Source organism: Anthonomus grandis, chromosome 7 (genome assembly GCF_022605725.1).
Source record: "Anthonomus grandis grandis chromosome 7, icAntGran1.3, whole genome shotgun sequence".
In the NCBI taxonomy this organism is placed as follows: Eukaryota; Metazoa; Arthropoda; class Insecta; order Coleoptera; family Curculionidae; genus Anthonomus; species Anthonomus grandis.
The window spans coordinates 31,299,996-31,321,511 of record NC_065552.1 but is presented as its reverse complement, the minus strand read 5'-3'; the positions used below and the strand labels follow the sequence as shown (position 1 = coordinate 31,321,511).

General features: G+C 33.7%; 1 protein-coding gene and 1 long non-coding RNA gene across 3 annotated transcripts in view; one reads left to right on the top strand and one right to left on the bottom strand.

Annotated features, from left to right (window-relative positions):
* Positions 1-18,767, bottom strand: part of LOC126739006 (CCR4-NOT transcription complex subunit 6-like) — a 110,417-nt gene extending 91,650 nt beyond the window's left edge. Inside the window, exons 1-4 of one of the 2 annotated variants that reach the window (XM_050444529.1) lie at positions 18,612-18,767; positions 18,107-18,313; positions 14,058-14,193; positions 13,651-13,826 (exon numbers count right to left, since the gene is read on the bottom strand). In XM_050444529.1, coding sequence (XP_050300486.1) covers positions 13,651-13,826; positions 14,058-14,193; positions 18,107-18,305 — 511 coding nt within the window. In that variant the 5' untranslated portion in view covers positions 18,306-18,313; positions 18,612-18,767. Of the gene's footprint in view, positions 1-13,650; positions 13,827-13,897; positions 13,977-14,057; positions 14,194-18,106; positions 18,314-18,611 lie in introns of those variants that run through there. The other variant, XM_050444530.1, reaches the window with a different exon arrangement.
* LOC126739009 (uncharacterized) overlaps positions 1-21,516 on the top strand; it is a 156,628-nt gene that overhangs the window by 74,545 nt on the left and 60,567 nt on the right. The gene's annotated exons all lie outside the window — the stretch shown is intronic.

Genomic DNA, 21,516 nt, shown 5'->3' with positions numbered 1-21,516 from the left:
TTGCTAAAACCCTTCTTTTGAACAAATTATGTTGCTTTACTTAAACGTCAAACTTAAACGTCAAAATAAAATAATTTGTTTTGATTGCGAAAATTTTTGTTGACATTGATAATCATGGCCTTTTTTGTAGTTTTAAAGCATAGTGGATTTGTATACATTATCATGCATTTATAATTTGAAAATCGGTATTTGCAAATATTTCTGGAAGTGTTGCTCTACTTTTGTCCGATAGTGTATTTGATATTGGAGTCATTTTATCACATATTGGAGGTGTAGTGATCGAGTGTAAAGTCTAGCTATGTAAATCCCTTGTCAATTTTTTTAAATGCCGAAATTTTCTTCCTTGTGTAATCAGAACCGTATATGATATACGTATATTTTACATTTTAATAAATATACCTTGACCATATACGGTTGATAAATACGCCAATAGTTTTAATTTAAAAACTGTATTTTTGAACCTAGATAATGAAAAATTGTCTAGAACCAAAAAAAAAGAATTTTTTTCAGAACTTGATTGATTTAAAAAAAAAACTTAATTTCCACTTATTTGCGATGAAAAATGGCACAACTACTACAATTTTCATAGCGATACGCCTTGTTTTCGAGAAATAAAATGGGGTTTTTTTCACGTTTTACTCGAAAACCTTAAGGTTATGTGAGAAAAGTATAGATGCAAAAACTATAGATTTTTTATGACCTATAATTTATGACCTATAATTTTCTTAAAAAGCATTTTTTCCTCAGGCAATTATTTTCTGCAAAAAAAAAGTTTTTTATTAACCCTACCCTTACCCCCCCCACCCACCCCACACAGCTTACCAGTAAGAAATTGTTTTCAAAAATCAATGTTTTCCAAAATAATACGCATGAATAACAGCTGGTTTCGTCGTTAATATCTAATCTAATAACACAGTTTCTTTATTTAAATTGGATATAATTATATACATATATGTATATTAATAAATATTTAATAGAAAAACAGTGCTATTCGATTGGATATTATGGACAAAAAACAGTGATTTTTCAACAGAATTTCTTACTGGGCAAATGTTTGGGGTGGGTGAGGGGGTAAGGGTTGTGTTATTGAAAAACAATGTTTTTGCATAAAATATGTTTGAATGAATGAATACATGAATACAAACTTTCAAGTATGTATTCAACACTCGCTAAAAAGTGTCCTGTACGGTGAACTATTATTCTTGATATACAACATTTTGAGCTTACATACACAACTGCCTTAAGTTTGTAAATAAACCACATTACAAGCTAGAGAAATAAATTACTTTTATTGCAATTATCTTAGGTGATCATTGAGTGGAACATCAATACTATACATTTTTAATGTAAAGTTCAGTATTTTATTTTCCCCGAAATATTCTTGTATCAATTTTGCGACCAAATAGTTATCTTATATTCAATATTCCTGATTCTTTATATAATTGCTCTCACATATAATTTATGATTCTAATAAAAATTGCTTCGTCCATTTTTGTATTGTATTTAATTATACCTCTCCATCCCCATAGGTCATAGGTCAAATTTAGTTGGTGTGAGATGACCCCGAACATTTCGCTGGTATATGAATTATTACTGGTAAATAATTATAGCCGACTCTAGATTCACATTTCGAGTTCCTCACTCGAAAAAATTTATGTTTTTTTCTTATCTTAGTTATGTGCATGAAATAAAACCATTTCATAAATTTTAGTGCACGTTTTGCCATTTTTTATGTTTCATTATGCGATTTACAAACATAAAAACATCATCGGCAAAACTTGCTAATATACTAATTATGTTCAGGTCAATGATATCGTTCATATAAACAATAAATAGTAACGGGCCGAGGACTATCCATTAGCAACGCCGTCGGTAATTATCTGTACTGCTTATTGTCTATTCGCTAAGTTACTGTTAATTAATTCAAGACACATTCTCCTAATATCACGACGTTCCTGTTTCCTCAACAGTTTAGAGTCACAAACTTTGTCAAAAGCTTTAGCGAAATCAACGATATACAGGGAAGCCTCCTTACTGTCTAACTGCTGTACTATTCGGTTTCAGAAACACCATTTTAAATATTTAAAAATAATTGTTTTTTTTAAATTAGTATGTGTTTTACTGCATCTCCTTTTATATTTTATACTATACATATTCCAGGCTTATTTTTAGAATTTTTATATTTATTATAAAGTAACTGTAAGATTAAAATAGTTTATTATATATAAAGTGGCGCATCGAAAACGAAACAGAGGCATTTACAGGCAGATCAGTTTTTTTTTTTTGGAAAAACGGTCAGACTCGTCGATTCTGTTTTCGAGGGACACAAGTTGTGAAAAATTACGTTAACACGCGCAGCCTCCGTGGCGGGGGTGACGCCACCCCTAAAATCTTAACTAGAAAGGGAGGTTGAGTCATGAGACCTTATTTTAAAGGTCTTTCAATTCCCTTAATGATGTAAAATTCATGTACTTGAATTCAATAGTTTTGGTGATTTAATGATTTAAAGCTTAAAGTATACTTTAATAGGTACATCAGATTAGTTTGTACTACTTTCAGAAAAAATTAAGTAAGAGCATTTACGTGATTTTCTTGACAACGCCAATGGTTTGTTTATCATTTTGTTGTTGAAAATAGCGATAGGATCATTTATTGTGACAAAAAAAGTTGTTTATTGAAGAAAAATAGGAAGATATTGTCTTGTACTTATTTTAAATAACAATTTAGTACACAGTATGCTATTGATTCGACCAAACTTTATTGCTAAAATATCTTTTAACCCTTTATGCATAAATTAACCATGGCAGAAAGGGTTGAAATTATTAAAATATTTTTTGCAAATAATCAGTGCTCTAGTAGAACATCGAAAATATGTTTTAGTACTTGTAGCTAAATATCGGGTAGCTAAATATTGTAATAAAAATTAAGAACTGGATCAGTCGCCAATAAAAAACGCAACACTGAAAATCCCACAAGGAACGAAGAAATAGAAGGGGGCTTTTAGGGTAATTTTATGTAGATCCTACGTTAAGTACCCGCAAATTGGATACTGTGCGTGGTGTTAGTCGACGTAGTATCCAACAGATTCTAAAGGCCATAGTTTTGATCCGTATAAAATTCACCTTGTACGAGAACTCAATGAAAACGATTTTCTACTTAAGTAACTTTAACTAAGTAAGAAGGAACTTTAACTAAGTTAAAGGTACTTTCTACTTGGAAAGGAAGTTAAGTAGACTTTTTTACTTTGACCGTTGAAATGTATTTGGAATTACTGGAAGGCGTCATAGATCCTGCATTATCTGCCATAATTAAAAATCAAGACGATCGGCGGTACATTGCGAATAGGTTGATGTTCCAACAGGATGGTGCTGCACCACATTACGCATTACAGTGTTTGACAATATGAGAGACCAGACGTGTTCAGATCGATGGATTAGTAAAAGATATGCCGTTGAATGGTTCCCAAAATCGCCATATTTATCACCTTTAAATTTCTTTTTGTGCGGTCACTTAAAAAGCAAAATCTATGCTACTCGGCCAACATCGTTAGAAGATTTGCGGCAAAGAATTGTGAATGATTGCCTTTAAATTACTCCTCAAATATTGCAAAATTATTTCTTATTCTTTATTATTGCATGAAGAGTCATGGTGGTCATTTCCAACATTTACTTGCCTGATGGGTCAGTTCATTCGTCATCTTTAAACTAATTTCCTGCCAAATGTACTGATCTCCGCTAATGATGATGTATTAGTTTTATTTAAGCTTTAAATCAATAAATCTCCAAAACTACTGAATTGAAGCACATGAATTTTATCATCATAAAGGGAATTGAAGGACCTTTTAAGTAAGGTATTGCTCCACCCCCCTTTCCAAATACTAGTAAATGCCGCTATTTCGTTTTCGATGCGCTACCCTGTATAACAGAGTATGTGGTTTCAGAGTTTTGAAGGGTTAAAGTGGGATACTATCTAATAGTGATCACTTCAGCTGTACCTACAAAGGGGCTATTATAAAAGATATGGTTTTCATAATACTAGAGATTTGACGTTTGCAGGATCAAACAGGGTCGGTGGAAAACAAAAAAATTGTTCAGCGTAGAGTACTTAATGAAGCGGCAGCTTAGCGAAGCTAGAAGTAGGACATTTTGCTATAAATCCTACATTGTCTCTATGCGAAGCGATGACAACAATTTGTTACGAATCTATACGTCAGGTACCTAAATTAAGTCATTTCTATCTATAGAAAATGCAAATTCTGCAGGAATTGCGTGAAGACGACCCCGACCGAAGAATAGAATTTTGTGAGGGAATTACAGAAAAATTACGTACATACTCCTGAGTTGCTAAAAACAATTTGTTCTGTAAATAAACACAACTGTATATACTGTAGTGATGAAAATCCGCATCAGAACACACACAGTATACAGAAAAAACCAATGTGTAGGCGAGAAAATTGGGTGATACTATTGTCCGGCCTCTATTTATTACTAGTAACCTTAATAGCGAAACTTAGCTACTTGGAAGCCACAATTCAATTTAAAATTGTTAACTAAAATTTATTATATTTTCAACAAGATAGAGCACCACCCCACTATGTTTTTTCCTTTTTCCTCCAATTTTAACATGATACATTTCCAGATCAGTGGATTGGGAGAAGAGGTCTAATAGAATGGCCGGCGAGATCACTATCTGGCACCCCTCGATTTTTTTTCGTTGCGGTCACTTAAAAACTGTTTTGAAAAAAACTGGTGTTTAAAACGCAACCAGCTTCAATCGATGATCTTCGGCAACGGATTATTACAGAATGTGCATCTATTCCAAGGGAAGTGTTTCAAAATATGAGAAATGAGTTTGAAAATAGATTATACTTTTGTTTAGCCCAAAATGGAAAGCATTCTGAGCACCTAATTAATTAAAATAACATTTTATGAAAACAGAGTTTATTTTATTTAACTTATACCTTTCTTTGATCCTGTATAAAATTTAGGAAAAATTGTTGTGCAGGTGAATACTACTCCAAAAGACCTTTAATTTAATGTATCACAAAAGGAGTGGTAGTGTGAAATTTTGGAGTTGGGGTGTATCGGGTCCAAGTAGTGACTCACCTTATAACCAAAATATGTTGGTTGTAGTTCCTCTTACCTGCTTAACATTTGTACCAAATTACGCTTCTCCAACTTTTTTAGTTTTAGAGATCAAATATCTATCAATATTGAAACTTTTCAAATTTTTCAAATTGACATCCTGTATAGCTAATACTGAGAAGAATATTAAATTATAGAAACAATATTAATTGTTGTTAAATTGTGAAAAGGATTATTTAAGCATTAAATGATAATATAGTCAATACTTTTGCCGTTTTTAATCAGTCTCAATTTTTAATTAGTTTCCACCCTCCCCTAATTTATTTAATGACGTCCTTTCTCAAAATATAATAGTTTTAAAACTGAATCATGCAGATGTGCTAAATTATCTTAAAAAACTTAAAAACAAAGAAACTTCCGGTTTTGATGGTGTGCTATCATACACCAGACTTCCCTAATATATCAAGTAGAATTATCTTGTTTAATTCCCTAATAAAATCGCGATTACTTTATGCGGCTCCACTCTGGTATCCGAACTATATTGTTCACATTGAATCTGTTCAACGTAAATTTCTTAAATATATCGCTTTTAACACCGATGGAGTTTAGCCCGAACAAGGATGCAATCAGCACTTGTTACTCAGCAGATTCAATATGCTTTCCCTTTATTAGGAAACCAAATGTACTGCCCGGAATTGTTGGCAGCTCTATACTTTGTTGTGCCTTACATTAATACTAGAAGACAAACCATTTTTTACTTTTTGAACCTTTATAAAGCATGCTCTTGGTTTAATTTTGACTATTTGTATCTGGATGTCGACCTCTTGTCTCTCGGCAAAATAAACAAAAACTATTACTCTGGGTTTCAGAGTTCTGGGATTCAGAAAATCCTATAATTTTCGATACTTCTTGAACAACAAGCTGTTGGGAAAAGTTGCTTGAATCAAAAAATTACGAACAAACATGAGAAACCTACAGTGATGCATAGTGGTGTTGTTTTTATTTTATTATTATTACCACTTTCACATGTGGAATCATTTAAAAATCCCATTCTAAAAATAAAGAGGTTTTCCCAATGTCCCGAAGCCATTCTTTAACATTTAATATATGTACTTATAATGGCCGTATAATCTTCATTGTTATACAAGTTGTAAAGAATGTGAAAGTGAATTTTGATGACCGGCGTTACAAGGTAACTCCCCCGACAGTAATTGGTTGTTTCGCTATTATTCTCTATACAAGAAAATGCGTTTTCGTAACCTTTATTTGAATACGTTCGTTGACATTACCATTATATGCAACATCGAATTATACGGGCCATTTAAATCGTACATCTAATCTCATAACAATAACTGTTTTCTTTCTATCTGTTAAACAAATGGTAAAGTCAAAGTTCAGCAAACAATTAAGTGATGCATGCAAATTCTTCAAAAAATAATCCCGTTTTTAATGCAATTAACGTCGAAAAACGAGCGGCTACTTAACCGGCGTTCACTTGTCGTACATAAACACGCACAAAATGATAACATAATAAGCGACTCTGTTACCTTTATTACGTAATCTCTGTTAAAACGGGTTTCTTTGTACGGTTTTATTGCGTTAGATGCACAGTTATTTTTTTTCTGCTTCATTAAAACAAATTTATTTTTATATCTACGAATTTTATAATATTTTATTTAGCAATTATCTAAACCAGTCTGGGAATATAAAACATATGTCCAGAGAATTAAGAACAATAAAATTATTTCCCAGAAAAAAAACAATGTGTCTGCAACTTAAGGGCGACCATTAAGATCTCGGAAACTGTAAAAGATACAAACTCGGTTAAATTGAGTCAAAGTTATGTAATTTAATGCTTATGAAAATTTCGTTGGATATTTCAAAATGCGATAATTTTCAACAATTCCTTTAATTTTTTCATTTTGAGGGTAAACATTTATTATTTATAAGTAAAAATATAAATTTTCTCTCTCTTCCTCTTTCTTTCGAATAAGTCTTACTGAAGTTAACATTTAATCTGTAACCAGTGGTAAACAGCTTTTTTAAATTGGACTGTAGATTGAATATTCCTAATATCAGCAGGTAACATTCTATAAGCCCTGATATATAATGAGGCCTCCTTGTCTTAGTAGGCTGAATTATGCAATTGAATGCGCAGATCGTTTCTATGTCGTGTAATCATAGTCACATCCTCAGCGTACATTGCCCAGTTATAAACAAACAAATGATTGTGTTTTTTCATGAATAACACCAAGGAAGAAAAATATAAGGAGGGAATGGTGAGTATTTTAAGTCCTGTAGGTCAGGCCCAATACACAACGAATGATACGCTTTTGCATTCTAAATATATCTAGAGCTTCTCTTGTTGATCCGCAGAAACAGATACAGTGGCCTGCGAAAAATTAATCAACTCCGTTTTACTAGAGTTCAAAGACAACTTACTGTCCAGACACCAGATCCGCTTGCGCTCCACTGCGGTTGAGCAGCCCCGTAAAAGATCTACCATTGTCTTCCTGGCAACTATAACTATGTGTGTGTAGCACTTTTACGTTTTTGGTGGCTTTTATAAAGTAATAATTTAATATTGTATAAAAATAGTACTGATCACGACATCTAGTGTAAAGTGGGTTAATGACCTTGTAAAAAAAATAACATATCTAGATGGCGTTAGCTGTTCTTCGTTATGAATTCTAAGCAATTTACTGGAATCAGGTTGTTTTTCTCTCTCTCTTTCTGACTAAAGTGATTTTCTTATCGGTCTGTCCATTGTCGTTGGTCACGTACGCCATGCTCAAGGATCAACTTTATACGTATTGGCATTTTCGACACTGGGCGGTTGTTGCCATGGTTTTTCCTGTAATTTGAACACTTCACCTTTTGGGATTAGATTGATTTCCGTACTCGCTGCAACTTAAATCTAAGTGTAACAACGTTGTATTGTCAATTCTTGTAAAACTGGGCCTACCTAGGATTATACATCGAAGAAGTACCCAGAAATTGCGTTTTGTTTTCTTTTCCTTTCCAAATGGTGTGGTCTTTAGGTTAACAAGTTTAATTGCTCGAGGTTTGGATTCGACCTCATGGTTTCCTCATAGCAATACTAGCCATCTTTTTAATAAAAGACCCTCCAACATCTTGAGGTAAGCTTGATTCCTTTTCTTTGTAAAACGTTTTTTCATGGTTTTTAAGGAAGTAATCTTTGAAGTTTTACGCGTTAATTTTAGAATCTTATGCAGGGTCTTAAGCTAGATCTTAAGCCAGGTCTTAAGTCGGATCTTCAGCGAAGTATTACGTCTTAAAAGCCATACCAAGACCATTCCGAGCCATTTCAGGTGCTGTTCCCATTTCCCATCATAAATTAGAGCTTTATCAGGATCTTTTATCTTTTTTTATCCTTTCCTCTTCATGGTGTTATTGATTGGACCTTAGTCAGCTGCTGTCCTTGAATCTGCTCAGTGGGTTACCAGGTCAGACCAGATAAAAGGAATGTGTAAGCAATGTTATGATTTTTGATTTGTCATTATTATTTTATTTTGGGAGTAGTCATATTGACTAATTTATATTATTTAATGGCTCTTTAATTTATTAATTATTGTCTAGGGTCTAAGGTTCTTTCCCGGTAATTTGCAGTGTAATGTAATTTGCATCTCTACCTAAATAATAATTTATTCAATACTTTTTAATTTTACTATCCTGAATTACATACAGTATAATATGTAAGTAACCGCACTGAAAAGTATATTTATTTTTATTTGATTTAGTACATGTTGTATAGTTTACTGTGTGGTAGGTTACTGACTTTGGCAGTTTGGTTACATACTAGCGGGTTATTGATTTTTTTTTAATGTTTTATAACTTTGGTGCATAGTTTTTTTATTTCAGGGGTTGTACTTTTAACAAGAAACTGTCTTATAATTTTTACAACAATGATTTATTTAAGTGAAAGGTTAAACCATGAAAATTGACAAGAAATTGCATATTTTTATAATATAAAGGAGTTATTTTTAGAGGTTTGGATTTTAAGTTATCAAAACTGTTTCTGGTGATTGTCAATTTGACAGTTGGTGGTGTATTCGTGGTCAGTACAGTTTGCCATTTCACAATGAATAGACTTACTCCAGAACAACGCTTTCAAATTGAGCAAATATATTTTGAAAATCATAGTTCAATTCGCGAAACTTACCGTGCGCTGCGTCTATTTTACGGTCGACATAATCGGCCATCCGAGCAAGTTATTCGAAAAACCATGGATCGTTTTCGTACCACGCATACTCTAGTTGATAATAGGCATCCACAAAGACGCCATAAAGTGCACACAGAAGAAGTTATTGCTGCTGTGGAGCATAGTGTTGAAGAGGACCCGAATGAGTCGATTCGCCATCGTGCACAACAATTGGGGCTGTGCCCATCCACTTTGTGGAAGATTTTGCGGCAAGATCTTAGCTTGCGAGCTTACAAGATCCAACTTGTGCAAGAACTGAAACCGCGTGACCATTATGCGCGCCGTACGTTCGGTGAATGGGCGGAAAACAGTATTCAGCTTGGCGTATTTTTTCAATCCAAAATTTTGTTCAGCGATGAGGCTCATTTTGGTTGAACGGCTTCGTCAATAAGCAAAATTTTCGAATTTGGAGTAGAGAAAATCCAGAAGCTTTCGTTGAGACGCCCTTACATCCATTAAAAGTCACAGTTTGGTGCGCTTTATGGTCAGGAGGAATCATTGGCTCATATTTTTTTAAAGATGATAACGACCAGAATGTTACAGTCAATGGAGAACGTTATAGAGCCATAATTGCCGACTTTTTTGTTCCTCAGTTGAACCGACTTGATGTGGCAGAGCTTTGGTTTCAACAAGATGGTGCAACATGCCACACAGCGCGTGACACTATCAATTTATTGCGGGAAACATTCCATGATCGCATAATTTCACGCAATGGACCTGTGAACTGGCCTCCACGATCGTGTGATCTCACACCCCTGGATTACTTTCTTTGGGGATTTGTGAAGTCACATGTCTTCAAAGATAAACCACAGACGTTGGATCACTTGGAAGCAAACATTCGCCGCGTTATTGCCGAGATACGGCCCCAGATGCTTGAAAAAGTGGTCGAAAATTGGACTTCCCGATTACGCTACATTCGAACCAGCCATGGCGCTCATATGCCCGAAATCATTTTTAAGCACTAATGGCATAACAATATCTTTCAAATAAAACCAATACCATGTCAATAATTTTTTTTTAATAGTTTTATTTCACTTCAAATTTGTATACCTCTCAAAAAAACACCCTTTAGTAGCGTTAATGATTGAAGCTTATCTAGTGTTTTACTATTTGTTATATTTCTTAGCATCCTTTTTGTTTACGAGAGAACCAATTTGTCAGTTTAAGGTTCTTACAACTGCACTTTAAATAAACACACCAAACTAGATGGCGCCCACAATTTAAACGCACCCGTAGAATAATTTATGCCAGCCCACCACCAATTAGTGTTCTCCAGACTGATAAGCTACCGTTAGCATATGTGCCACTCTATTAAAGACTTTCAACATCAGTAAATTTTTTATAAAAAACAGAAAACTAATAAAAAGTGGTTACAGTGTCGTCGGCGAATTGACAAACCATATCCGAAGCAAACAGCTCAGGTAAACCATTAACATATAATAGGAAGAGCACAGGTTCTATGACTGAGCCCTGAGGCACACCTCTTCCCATAATTTGGGAACACGAAAAGGTTGGTGAGCAAGAATGTGTCATGCATACTATCTATGATCTAGGTATGAACTGAGTAATTTAGATGGTGCACCTCTGATGCCATTCCATCCCAGGATGTCCAGCAGTAAAGAATGGTCTACCATGTCAAATGCCTTAGACAAATCGAAATACAGTCCAGCTACAGCAACTTTTTTCTCAAAATTCTCCATGATATATTGTATTGCACTATAAATGGCCATTTTCGTCAATCTTTTGGCAGTACATTTCATCTTATACTCTTGTCGATAAGGAACTACTAATTGAAATCATTAGTTTTTGTTGTGAGACTAGCTATTTCAGTTATAATAATGTAGTTTATAATCAGTTAGATGATAGCGCGGTGGGGAATCCAGCTAGTCTTATCCTAGCAAATCTTCTAATGAATGATCTTGCTTCAAGCATATAAGGAAAATTACACAACAAAATACCTTTTATTAAATATTATGTTGACGACACTTTTCTCATAATTCCTAGGGGTGAGTTATCTTACATTCTCCACCACTTTAACAGCTATCATAATAAAATACAATTTACTTTTGAGATGGTAAAGAATACCCTTTTCTCGACACTACGATAACTAAAAATACTAGTAGTGGAAGAATTATACATTTTTACTCTAGTCATACCATGGGTATAATAAGGTGGGAACTATGATGGGACTACTCTATAGATCATTTCATTTAAGTAATAAATCATTTCATAATGAAAATATTAACAAGATTAAATTCGTACTTAAAAAAACAATTATTCCACCAGTTTTATTAACACTTTCCATAGAAAATACTTTACAAAGGGAGATGCTGGACAAACTCATAAGGGGAATGTCCTATATTTCAAGTTTCCTTTTATTACAGGTTTGTCGAATTAAATTATTATCGAATTAAGAATACTGGGACTATGCCTGGCCTTTTATAACGTAAAATCCACCTGCCCATTGTTTACTAGACTTAAAGATAAGATTCCATTAGATAGACTTTGTCTAGCTAAGGAAAGCTTCAGCACGTGTTGTTCGGCTCGGTTGCGCAGTAAATTTGTTTACGCCGCTGCCAAAGCGACGGTATCGATCGCTCCGATTTGCATAAAAAACAGTGCCGTTGCGTTGTCTTATATTTGTGTTCTGTGCCTTTAAATTAAATTAAAAAAAGGCGAGCTACTGTCGCTAATCGCGCGTTATTAGGGGTCAAAACTTGGCGCAGCTTTGAAACAGATGGTGTACCTTTCCTTAGCTAGACAAACTCTAAGCAATCGAGTGTTATCTATCGTGTTCTATGTTCTTACGGGAAATCGTATGTCGGACAAACTAGACAGTAGGGTTAAACAACACACCAACGATTATCCTATTTAACGTACAAAAAAAGCAATAAAACAGCCTTAGCTCGCTGGACATGATTTTTATTTAATAATGTTGGTATTTTAGATCAGGAAGCAAACAACACTAAAAGAAATATTAGCGAAATAATTCACATCTATTTATGTAAAGATAGTGTAAATTTAAGAATGGTCACCTCGAGCCTGAGTCATCTACAGCAACCTTTTAAATAAATATAATGCATTTAAACAACTAAGCATTATGCAAGATATTTCAATATAATTATTATATATTATACTTATTTACTTTTTAATCATAATTGATTAATAATTCTTAAATAAAAAACCTAGTAATTAAATATGACAAAAAAATAAATTGCTTTATAGGCCTATGGAATCCATGACAGTGTGATGGAAAAATGGATAAACTTTCCTCAACTTACACAATATTCGCAAAGAGAGATTTGTTATACTGTTTATGTTTAAACTTATGAATAGCATGTTGGACTGTCCTATTCTTTTAAATTCAATTGGTTTAATTGTATCGTACCAACGGCTAAGACATCAGCCAATATTCTATATTTCATTTTATAGAACCTTTTATGGTGTAAATAACTCTCATCAATCGAAGTTTGGCCCTAATAAATGATCTTAATGTTGATGTATTCAACATGTGTTTAAATCAGTTAAGATGTCTTTTTTATAATAATTGAGATTATATATGGGTCATTATCAATAATTTAGTTAGAAGTATTTGGACTGCTTATGAGGCAGGTTACCACTAGTAGCATTTCTATGTTTATCTACTTCATTTATTGATATTTCCTTTTTTTAATTGTTATTTAGTTTTGAATCAAACTTGTAATTTTATATTTTGTAACAGATTTTTTGATAATTTCTTCACAATCTATATATAGGAACAATTCTGCCTACTGTTTACAATACAAGAGCATTTAACTTGTCCTTTCCCTATGAATTTAGTTTTTACTGTTTCAAACATGATCTTTCAGCGCTATAGTTTGAAGTGGAGAGTTCAAAAAATATATACTTTTCCATACTTAAAATGCCCCAAATGTTGCCGTCCCAGGTCATGGCTACGTCGCATTTACAGTAAATTCGCCACTGGTTTTGGCTATATCTCTTAAATTTGCTTACCAAGTTTGGTTAGAAAAAACAACGCATCTTTAGACCCAATGCAATAGTTTTGTGTTAACATTAACCTGAAAACCAAAATCTGAACGAACTTAAACGCGATTATTCGGAAACCTCTTGCCAAGAGACAACAAAATAGGACACCCATTTAAAATTCTAAAGGTGACATTGACCTCTACTAGGGGACTGAACTAAGAAGTCTAAAAATAATCATTTATAGTGTCCCCACTAATAAAATTGACGCGTCTTTCGGATTTTTCATATTTTCAACTGCAAGCAAGATATTAAGGATGAACAACTTTGTATTCATCGATTTTTTTACTACACTCATATACAATTAAAAAAATCACTTACCCTGCAGATTATCCAGCATGAAAGTAAGCAACTTTTGAGTCCCATTGGGTTCACTATAAATGGTCATGATGTCTTTACTAAGCGGGTTCCCCACCAAACCCAAAATCATCAAGTTAAAGAGCTTGCCCAGCTCATATGGCAGGATTCTTAACAGGTTGTGTCCTAAATGTAATTCTCTGCAGAAAAAAGGATAAAAATAACCGCGTTAATGACTTACTTAACCATATTTTTTCATCATATTCATTACCAAGGATTATCAGGAAGGGTATTTCTTCACATAACATAGGCTAGGGGAGGAAAGACAACTAGGGAAGAGGATATCCTACCTGTATTTACAATTTTAATGAGTTAACGGTTGAAGAAAAGTTATTAAAGGTTGAAAAGAACAATATATTTATTTATTATACCTTAAATAAATAAGTTCTCCTAACTCGGCAGGTAGAGACCTTAGCTTGTTGTGGCTAACGTCTAGATTGCGCAGGTTTACCAAACTGGCTATGTCTGGTGGTATGCGATGTAGGCAGTTATTTTTTAATCCCAGACCTAAAATTAAATAAAAATATGTAAAATATAAAAATGTACAAGTAACTAAGTTTAGCATTCATGTATAGCTAAAAGATTTTGTTAAAATTAGGTTAATTAGATTTATATTTGCAAACAATTATATAGTATAATAAATATCATTAAATATGATACATTTAGCAAAAAATGTAAACCAATTATTACAATATTACAACAATTACAAAACATATCTTAAACTAATGTAATTCTTAGATTCTATCCTATTGAATAATGTAATTAACACTAGTATGTTTATTTTATAGCAGGTAAAAGAAATTCTTTTAGTCCATTATATTTTAAAAACTAACTTAACCCCCTTGGATTTTGCACATACCCATTGCTTGCAATCTAGGTGCAAGAGTTTGTTTAAAATGCTCAAATTATAATGTGTTATTAAATTTGATTATTGTATTTTACCTCTAATACCACAAATTACTACATAAAAAAAACTTTTGAAAAAATTGAATGTGTTTTATTGCATTAGTCTTAAAAAAGTAAGAATAACTTGGTATCAGGACCAAGACAAAGAACCTCAAGGAAACAAACAAGCCCTTCACATAATAACACCATATTTAGGATGTTTTAGTAGAATATGCACAGTAAGGCAAATGTATACATTTTCATCCAAGGCTCACTTGAGAGCAAAATCTTATCAAAATCTCAGCATGTAAACAAACCTCCTCCTTCCCCACACTCTAGCCTTTATGTTACAATAAAATTAGTCTTACTACTCACTCCCAAGAAGTGACCAATGGCATATTTATTTTTAACATTGACAGCTGAATATAATGAACCAACATTCACTGCTATAAGTTGAAAATAAAGAAAGAGGACTACTGCATACAAGCAGAACCTGCAGAACTGCAGTCTTCCAAAACATCTCTGAATATCATTCGTTCATGAAAAAGCAATTAAAAAAAAGGCATTCATTTCCAACAGGTTTGTTACCCAATTACAGGAAAGTGAAAAATGCATAACATTTTATGTACTTAACTAGACTATATACATACTAGAAAGACCCTGCAGCACCTATCTACTTTACACTTTCTATAATGGACCTTAAAAAAATAGATCTACCAATACAAATCTTTTAATGTACATAAATTTTATTTTAAGCAATATGGAGCAAGGGTGTCAAGTCGACTCTGTTTATACTGACTTTTCCAAGGCCTTTGATAGAGTGGACCATAATTTCTTGGTTGCAAAGTTAAGGGCCTTGGGAATTAGCGGTAGGGTAGCTGATTGGTTAAATAGTTTTCTAACTGATAGAATGCAGAGAGTCAAATATGGTAGTTCGGTGTCTAGACCTATAATTGTTTCATCAGGGGTACCTCAAGGGTCACCCTGCGGTCCCCTTGTGTTCAATTTGTTCCTATTAGATTTACCTCAAAATATAAAAAATAGCTCGGTACTAATGTTTGCAGATGATGTAAAGATATTTCGGCCTATTAGAACAATGACTGATGTTAAGCTTCTTCAGGAAGACATTGATAATTTTTATGGCTGGTGTCAAGCAAATCATATGGACCTTAATGTAAAAAAATGCTATCAAATATCATTTTCAAGAGTAAAAAGTCCTATTTCTTACAATTATTCCATCAACCATACTAACTTAAAGGTTACCAATGAAATGAAGGATCTTGGTGTTGTATTGGACAGCAAATTATCATTTGATATTCATATATCAGGTATTATCTCTCGGGCTCATAGAATGTTAGGTTTCATCATACAGTCTAGTAAGGACTTTTCAATTTTTACAATAAAGAAACTATATTGCTCGCAAGTTAGAAGTGTTCTGGAGTATTGCTCACCTATCTGGAACCCTTGTTATGTAACACATGTAACTGCAATTGAGTGAGTGCAGAATAAGTTTCTACATTATATTGGTTACAGGTGTGGTTATATCAGAGATGATTATTCTTATAGTGAATTAAGATCGCTACTTAATATTGATACTTTGTAAGGGAGGAGACTAAATCTTGAAATTCATTTACTTCACAAGATTATTGATGGTGTAATTGATTGTCCAGATCTTTTAAATCTAATATGTCTGAATGTACCTACAAGAAGGAATCGGCATACTAATGTTTTTTATGTTCCTTACTATTCTACAAATTATGGCAAAAATAACCCCATTACAAGAATGTTAAATAATGCAAACTCTATGCAACAATCTGTAGATTTTTTTTGGAACTTTAGAGGCAAGATTTAGAGGATCTTTAAGGCATATATTGTGATATATACTTTCATTTTCTTTTTGTATAGCAATGTATATCTATACTGTATTTAGTAATTAGTTCTATTTATTGTAAAATGGCAAGTCCGTACATAAATAAAATAAAATAAATAAACTGTCAACAAAAATCACACTGTTCATGTACATTATTATTAATATATTTCTGACACAGTATGTTAATAGGGGATTTAAACAAAATATTAGTCCTAGCAGGATTTACATAAAAAAAAAAATACCTAGAGTTTATTCCGGGCACCCAAAAATTTAATCCAGTCAAAAGGGTGGGACAGTCAATCTTGTTATGAATAAGGTTATGTAAGAATTTTATGGAAAGAATTTCTCTTCTTTTTGCTAAGGGTATAATATTAAATTTATTTGAGTGTAATTGACTATCCAAACCTCTTGCCGGAAAGACACATTCCTCTCTAAACCAGAGATACTTCATACACTTGCTCTGAATGCACTCAATATTGATCTGGTAGTTATAAATTGGGTACCAAATTAGAGATCGATATTTTAATTTTGAGTGTTTGTAAGAGAAGAAAAGTAGTTTTAGGGTAATAATATTTTCAAAATGACAGTTTCGATAAATAAAATCCAACAATTTGGCATACTCAGAAACTATTTTTGCTATATGCTTGGCGAAACATAATTTCACCTCATAAGTAATTCATAATAGATTGATATTCAAATAGTTAAAATTTATTGGCAACAGTTTTCTAGAAAATGAGAGGTTACAGCATTTAATAACATTTAAGTAGATTCTATTAATTCTCAACTTTTTTAAGATTTATGTGAAGGAGTTCGCAATCATCTTCAGTATCTATTTTTGTGAACAATTTTATATCAAATATAATGCATATCACATAAGCATATGCATATGCTTCTCTAAACATAACAAGATACAGTTGTTAGTAAAACAACTAATCAGAGATTTATTCTACAGTATGTTTAAAGTTATATGGGAAACATATTGGTTGAGGCATTTTTTATTATTTATTCTTGGATAGTTTACTCATTAAATTAAGCCTTAACTAGACTCCCTGTATCTTATTTAGAGAGGTTCTGTGATGTTCTATTAATATGGTCTCTTGTCTTATTCTCTTTCCTAATTTGCTCTATACCACCACTAGGTGGGTTACATAAAACTTAAATTTGTCATCAAATTTTAAAAATTTTGTGGCCAACCAAGGCTGTTTAATCTTCCTTAATTGTAATTTTGATATAAAACCTATTTTATTAATACTTGCCACTTTATATTAGGACCACCCGACAATATAACTATAAATGACATATTATGATGACAATGAGTATAAGGATGTGACACATGAATGTGTTGGTAAGCATAATGTTTTCAATGCTTGCGTATCTTTCTTTACTATGATAATTCTAACTTTAACTATGTTCTATGCCTTCTATTTTATCAAATAAAATGTTGTAAGGAAAAATTTTTTTTTCATAAATTACATATTTAAGTTGATTTTTTGTGAAAAATAATTTTACCATGTCTTTTATTGGGATTATTAAATTCTTATTACTAGATCACCTTCATTTAAAAAAAAACTAAAAAACACTTTTAGCATCCGAAGGATGACAATCTTCATTTATTAATTGTAGTATTATTTATCCAGTATTTTAAAAGGATCTTTAGAGCCTTACGTGTTATATGAGTCATCTGAAATAAACTAGGTGCCAAATTCCTGATGGACCCTGTTATCTCAAGCTCACTCCATGTAGACTTTTTTCCACTGGCCTGTTCCTCCATTGACATGAATGTGTTCCTTTTAGAGAGGACAGTGCCACTGTTATACATCTGAGAGGTTGACTCGTACTTCTCTTTTGGGTTGTTTCGAGGCATACCTTAACCTAAAAGGAATCCAGTTTAATATTTAAACCTAAAAGGGCAATATATTATAGAGTCCTTTCTTCTAGGGCAAGTTGATTTGCTAGCACTTTCCAGCATTATATATATTCCTTATAGAAGGTTTTCTTAACAGTTATGTTTTAAAAATATGGTTTATTTCTTTATTTTACCATGTATGGCTGTGGAGTTTGTTTACAAATGGATATGGCGCAGATGGGGACACAAAAGGTAAAGGATAATCAGATACAGTTTCATATGGGCTTCAAAACGCATCAAAGCCCGTATATACGGCAGACGTACCTTCATCTACTCCACAAATCTGTTAATTTTGAGGAAAAAGGAGTCAATATGCAACGAAAAACCGGGGATTATCCAAAATTCTCTTTGGAATATTATAGTTAGAGCGTTCCCTTTGACGTTTTGGTTTTGATTTTTTTATATATATTTTTGACAGCGCGGTGACATTAATGAGTGACAGTTGACGTAGTGACAAATGACAGAGAGATGGAACCTTAGAGAAAGTAAAATCAGAAGAGGAGTTAATCACATGTATACCAGGTGGCACTACGCTACGACGTAACAACAGCGCACTCTTTCCAGCTATTGGAACTATTTGAGAAATAAATATGAGACTGAGCCATGCTAAGAAAAACTGGGAGTTTTCGAATTCAGTATAAGGGGGGAGATTCAAATTTAAGGTCTGCCGGTACTACACATTCATGATCAATATATCTCGCCAATGATTATAGATATACGAGATAAGGAAAAGGTTATATTTAGAGGAAATGTGTGCACATTAGAGTAAAACCAGTTTTCAAATCTTTCCGCGCACATTAAATAGAAATACAATTTTTCCTATCTTTTTTAAATTGTATGCTACATTGTCATATTTCTCACTGTTTATTATGATAAAATTAAATGATTACGAGAAAAAATCGATAAAAATTTCCGGTTTATTTCAAAATATGGTTAATAAAATCAGTTAAGGTTGTGTTCAGAAGGTTTCAAATACACAGATTGATCTAAATTATAATCTTTTCCATATTTCCTATAGTTTGAAGAATTTCCAAAGATGGTGAATGTCGATATCGGCAGAAGGTTCTCCTCTTGCAATTGGACCTTTTGTAAAAATAACAATCAACGATTTTGTTATTTCTCCAGAAAACGACGTTGAGGAGTATAACAGCATCCCAAAACTTTATACTGCGCATCAAAGCCTTCTGCTTTCTCGGCGGCCTATTACTTGCCACACATACCACGCATTTCCTGCACTTACACACTTGCACTTACACTCCTTTCACTTACGTCTGCCTTGCTACTGACCCATTAAAATCTTTCCTTCAGTTTTCCCAAAGGTCTTATTACGCCAAGGTATCCTCCTGACACATCGTCAGGGATTCCTCTAGCAACTCCAAACTCTCACATTTAGGTACAACGATTTTGTCTTCTTTCTTCTTTGCCGTCGTGATCAATCATTTTCCTCCATCCAAAATTAGGGCGGTTCATTGTGGTCAATATGATTTGACTTGGCAACTTCTTCCCCCAAGTTAGTTTGTTGCCTTTTTGTTATTTATGTTAGGACTATCCGGATATCGGAACTTTACTCTTGGTCTCTTATAAGATACCTATTTTGCCAAGTATCGTGGAAAGACGATGGTGGTTTTTGACAACTGAGCATCTTTCCCCTTTGCCCGTTAACAAAGTTTGCACTCCTCTAAACGGGTGTAAAAGGTCTTCTTGATAAGGTATCTGCATTTTGATTGATTCTCCCGGCTCTGTGTTAACTGTCAAAAGCAAACTCCTATAGTTTCTATCCATCTTTTTCAAATTTTTAAACTGAAGGACCCATTATAAAGCTGCATCCTCAGTTCGCAGCAGAAACTTTCTCCCATAGAGGTACTTATAGAAGTGCTCCATCGCTTTGACAACAGCTAGCAACTCTCGGCGAGTGATCCAATAGTTACGCTCTGGCTTGGACAGCGTCTTAATAAAATAGCCAAAATTTTTTTAAGCCTTCCTGGATTTGAGATTCCTACACCCACAATACTACAATTTTTTTTTCCAGGTAAGAGATAGCTCAGGATAAGTGCGCTTTTAGGTGCTTCTTTTAGGTAATCGAAGACTTTTTGGCAGACTTGGGACCATTGGAATTTTCGTTCTCCTTTTGTCACCCTAATCAATAGTTTTGCGATGTTGGCAAATCCCTCCACATAGCACCAATAGTAAGTGCATCATCCCAAGAAGTTGCGTAGCTTATTCTTGTCTTTTGGAACTGGTCCTTTGCCTTGTCAACCGCCACTCCTTTACTGGAATCGACCTGACCCAGATGCTGCACAGCTCTTTTAAATAATTGGCAATTTCTTTGGGCTCATCTTTAATCCAGAACGTCGTAGCCTTAGGAACACTTTTTCTAGATTTTTCATGTGATCCTTAAATCATTTTCCTACCACAATAATATCATCAAGATAAACCAGGCCAGTCTTCCAGGGCAGTCCTCTTAAAATCGTTTCTTTCAGCTGGTCAAAAGTGGCAGAGGCATTGCACAGTCCAAATAGTAATCAGCTTAGATTGCCTCAACTCAACTTGCCAGTATTCACTTTTCAAGTCTAACGTGGAAAAGATCTTCGATCCAGCCAGTGTGATTAAAATGTCATCAATGCAAGGAAGAGGATAGCTGTCCTTTTTAGTCACGTTATTAAGCTGCCGCTAATCTACACAGATTCTTTTCGAACCGTCTTTGTTCTTTACCAGTACCGGTGAAGAACAGTACGGTGATAGGCGGTGGTAGCCTTCGAGCTGTCTGCCGAATGGGACGAGCATTTCCTGTATTGATTTTGGGCTGAAATATGTTGACTTTCCCAGTATCATAAACGTCTGGATATCTATGGACCAAATGACTCAGCCTCCTTCTCTGGTATGACCTTAGACCGACGCTCGACAACTATACCAGTTCTTCTAATTCTTCCGGTATGGAAGAATTTATTTCTATTCTTCCCAGTTCAGATGTCCACAGCCACACCTTGTCGAAGTATTGCTGAAACTTCACTGCACTGAACTCACAACTGCCTCTCAGCGGCGACGCGGCTCCTTATATACTCGACTGACTGCGGAAAATTCGCTTCCTTCGAGTTGTCGTGCCACTTGTGTAATTCCGGAAAATCAGTTGGTTTCTCGGTGTTTCCAATATCGTTACAGTACTCTCGAT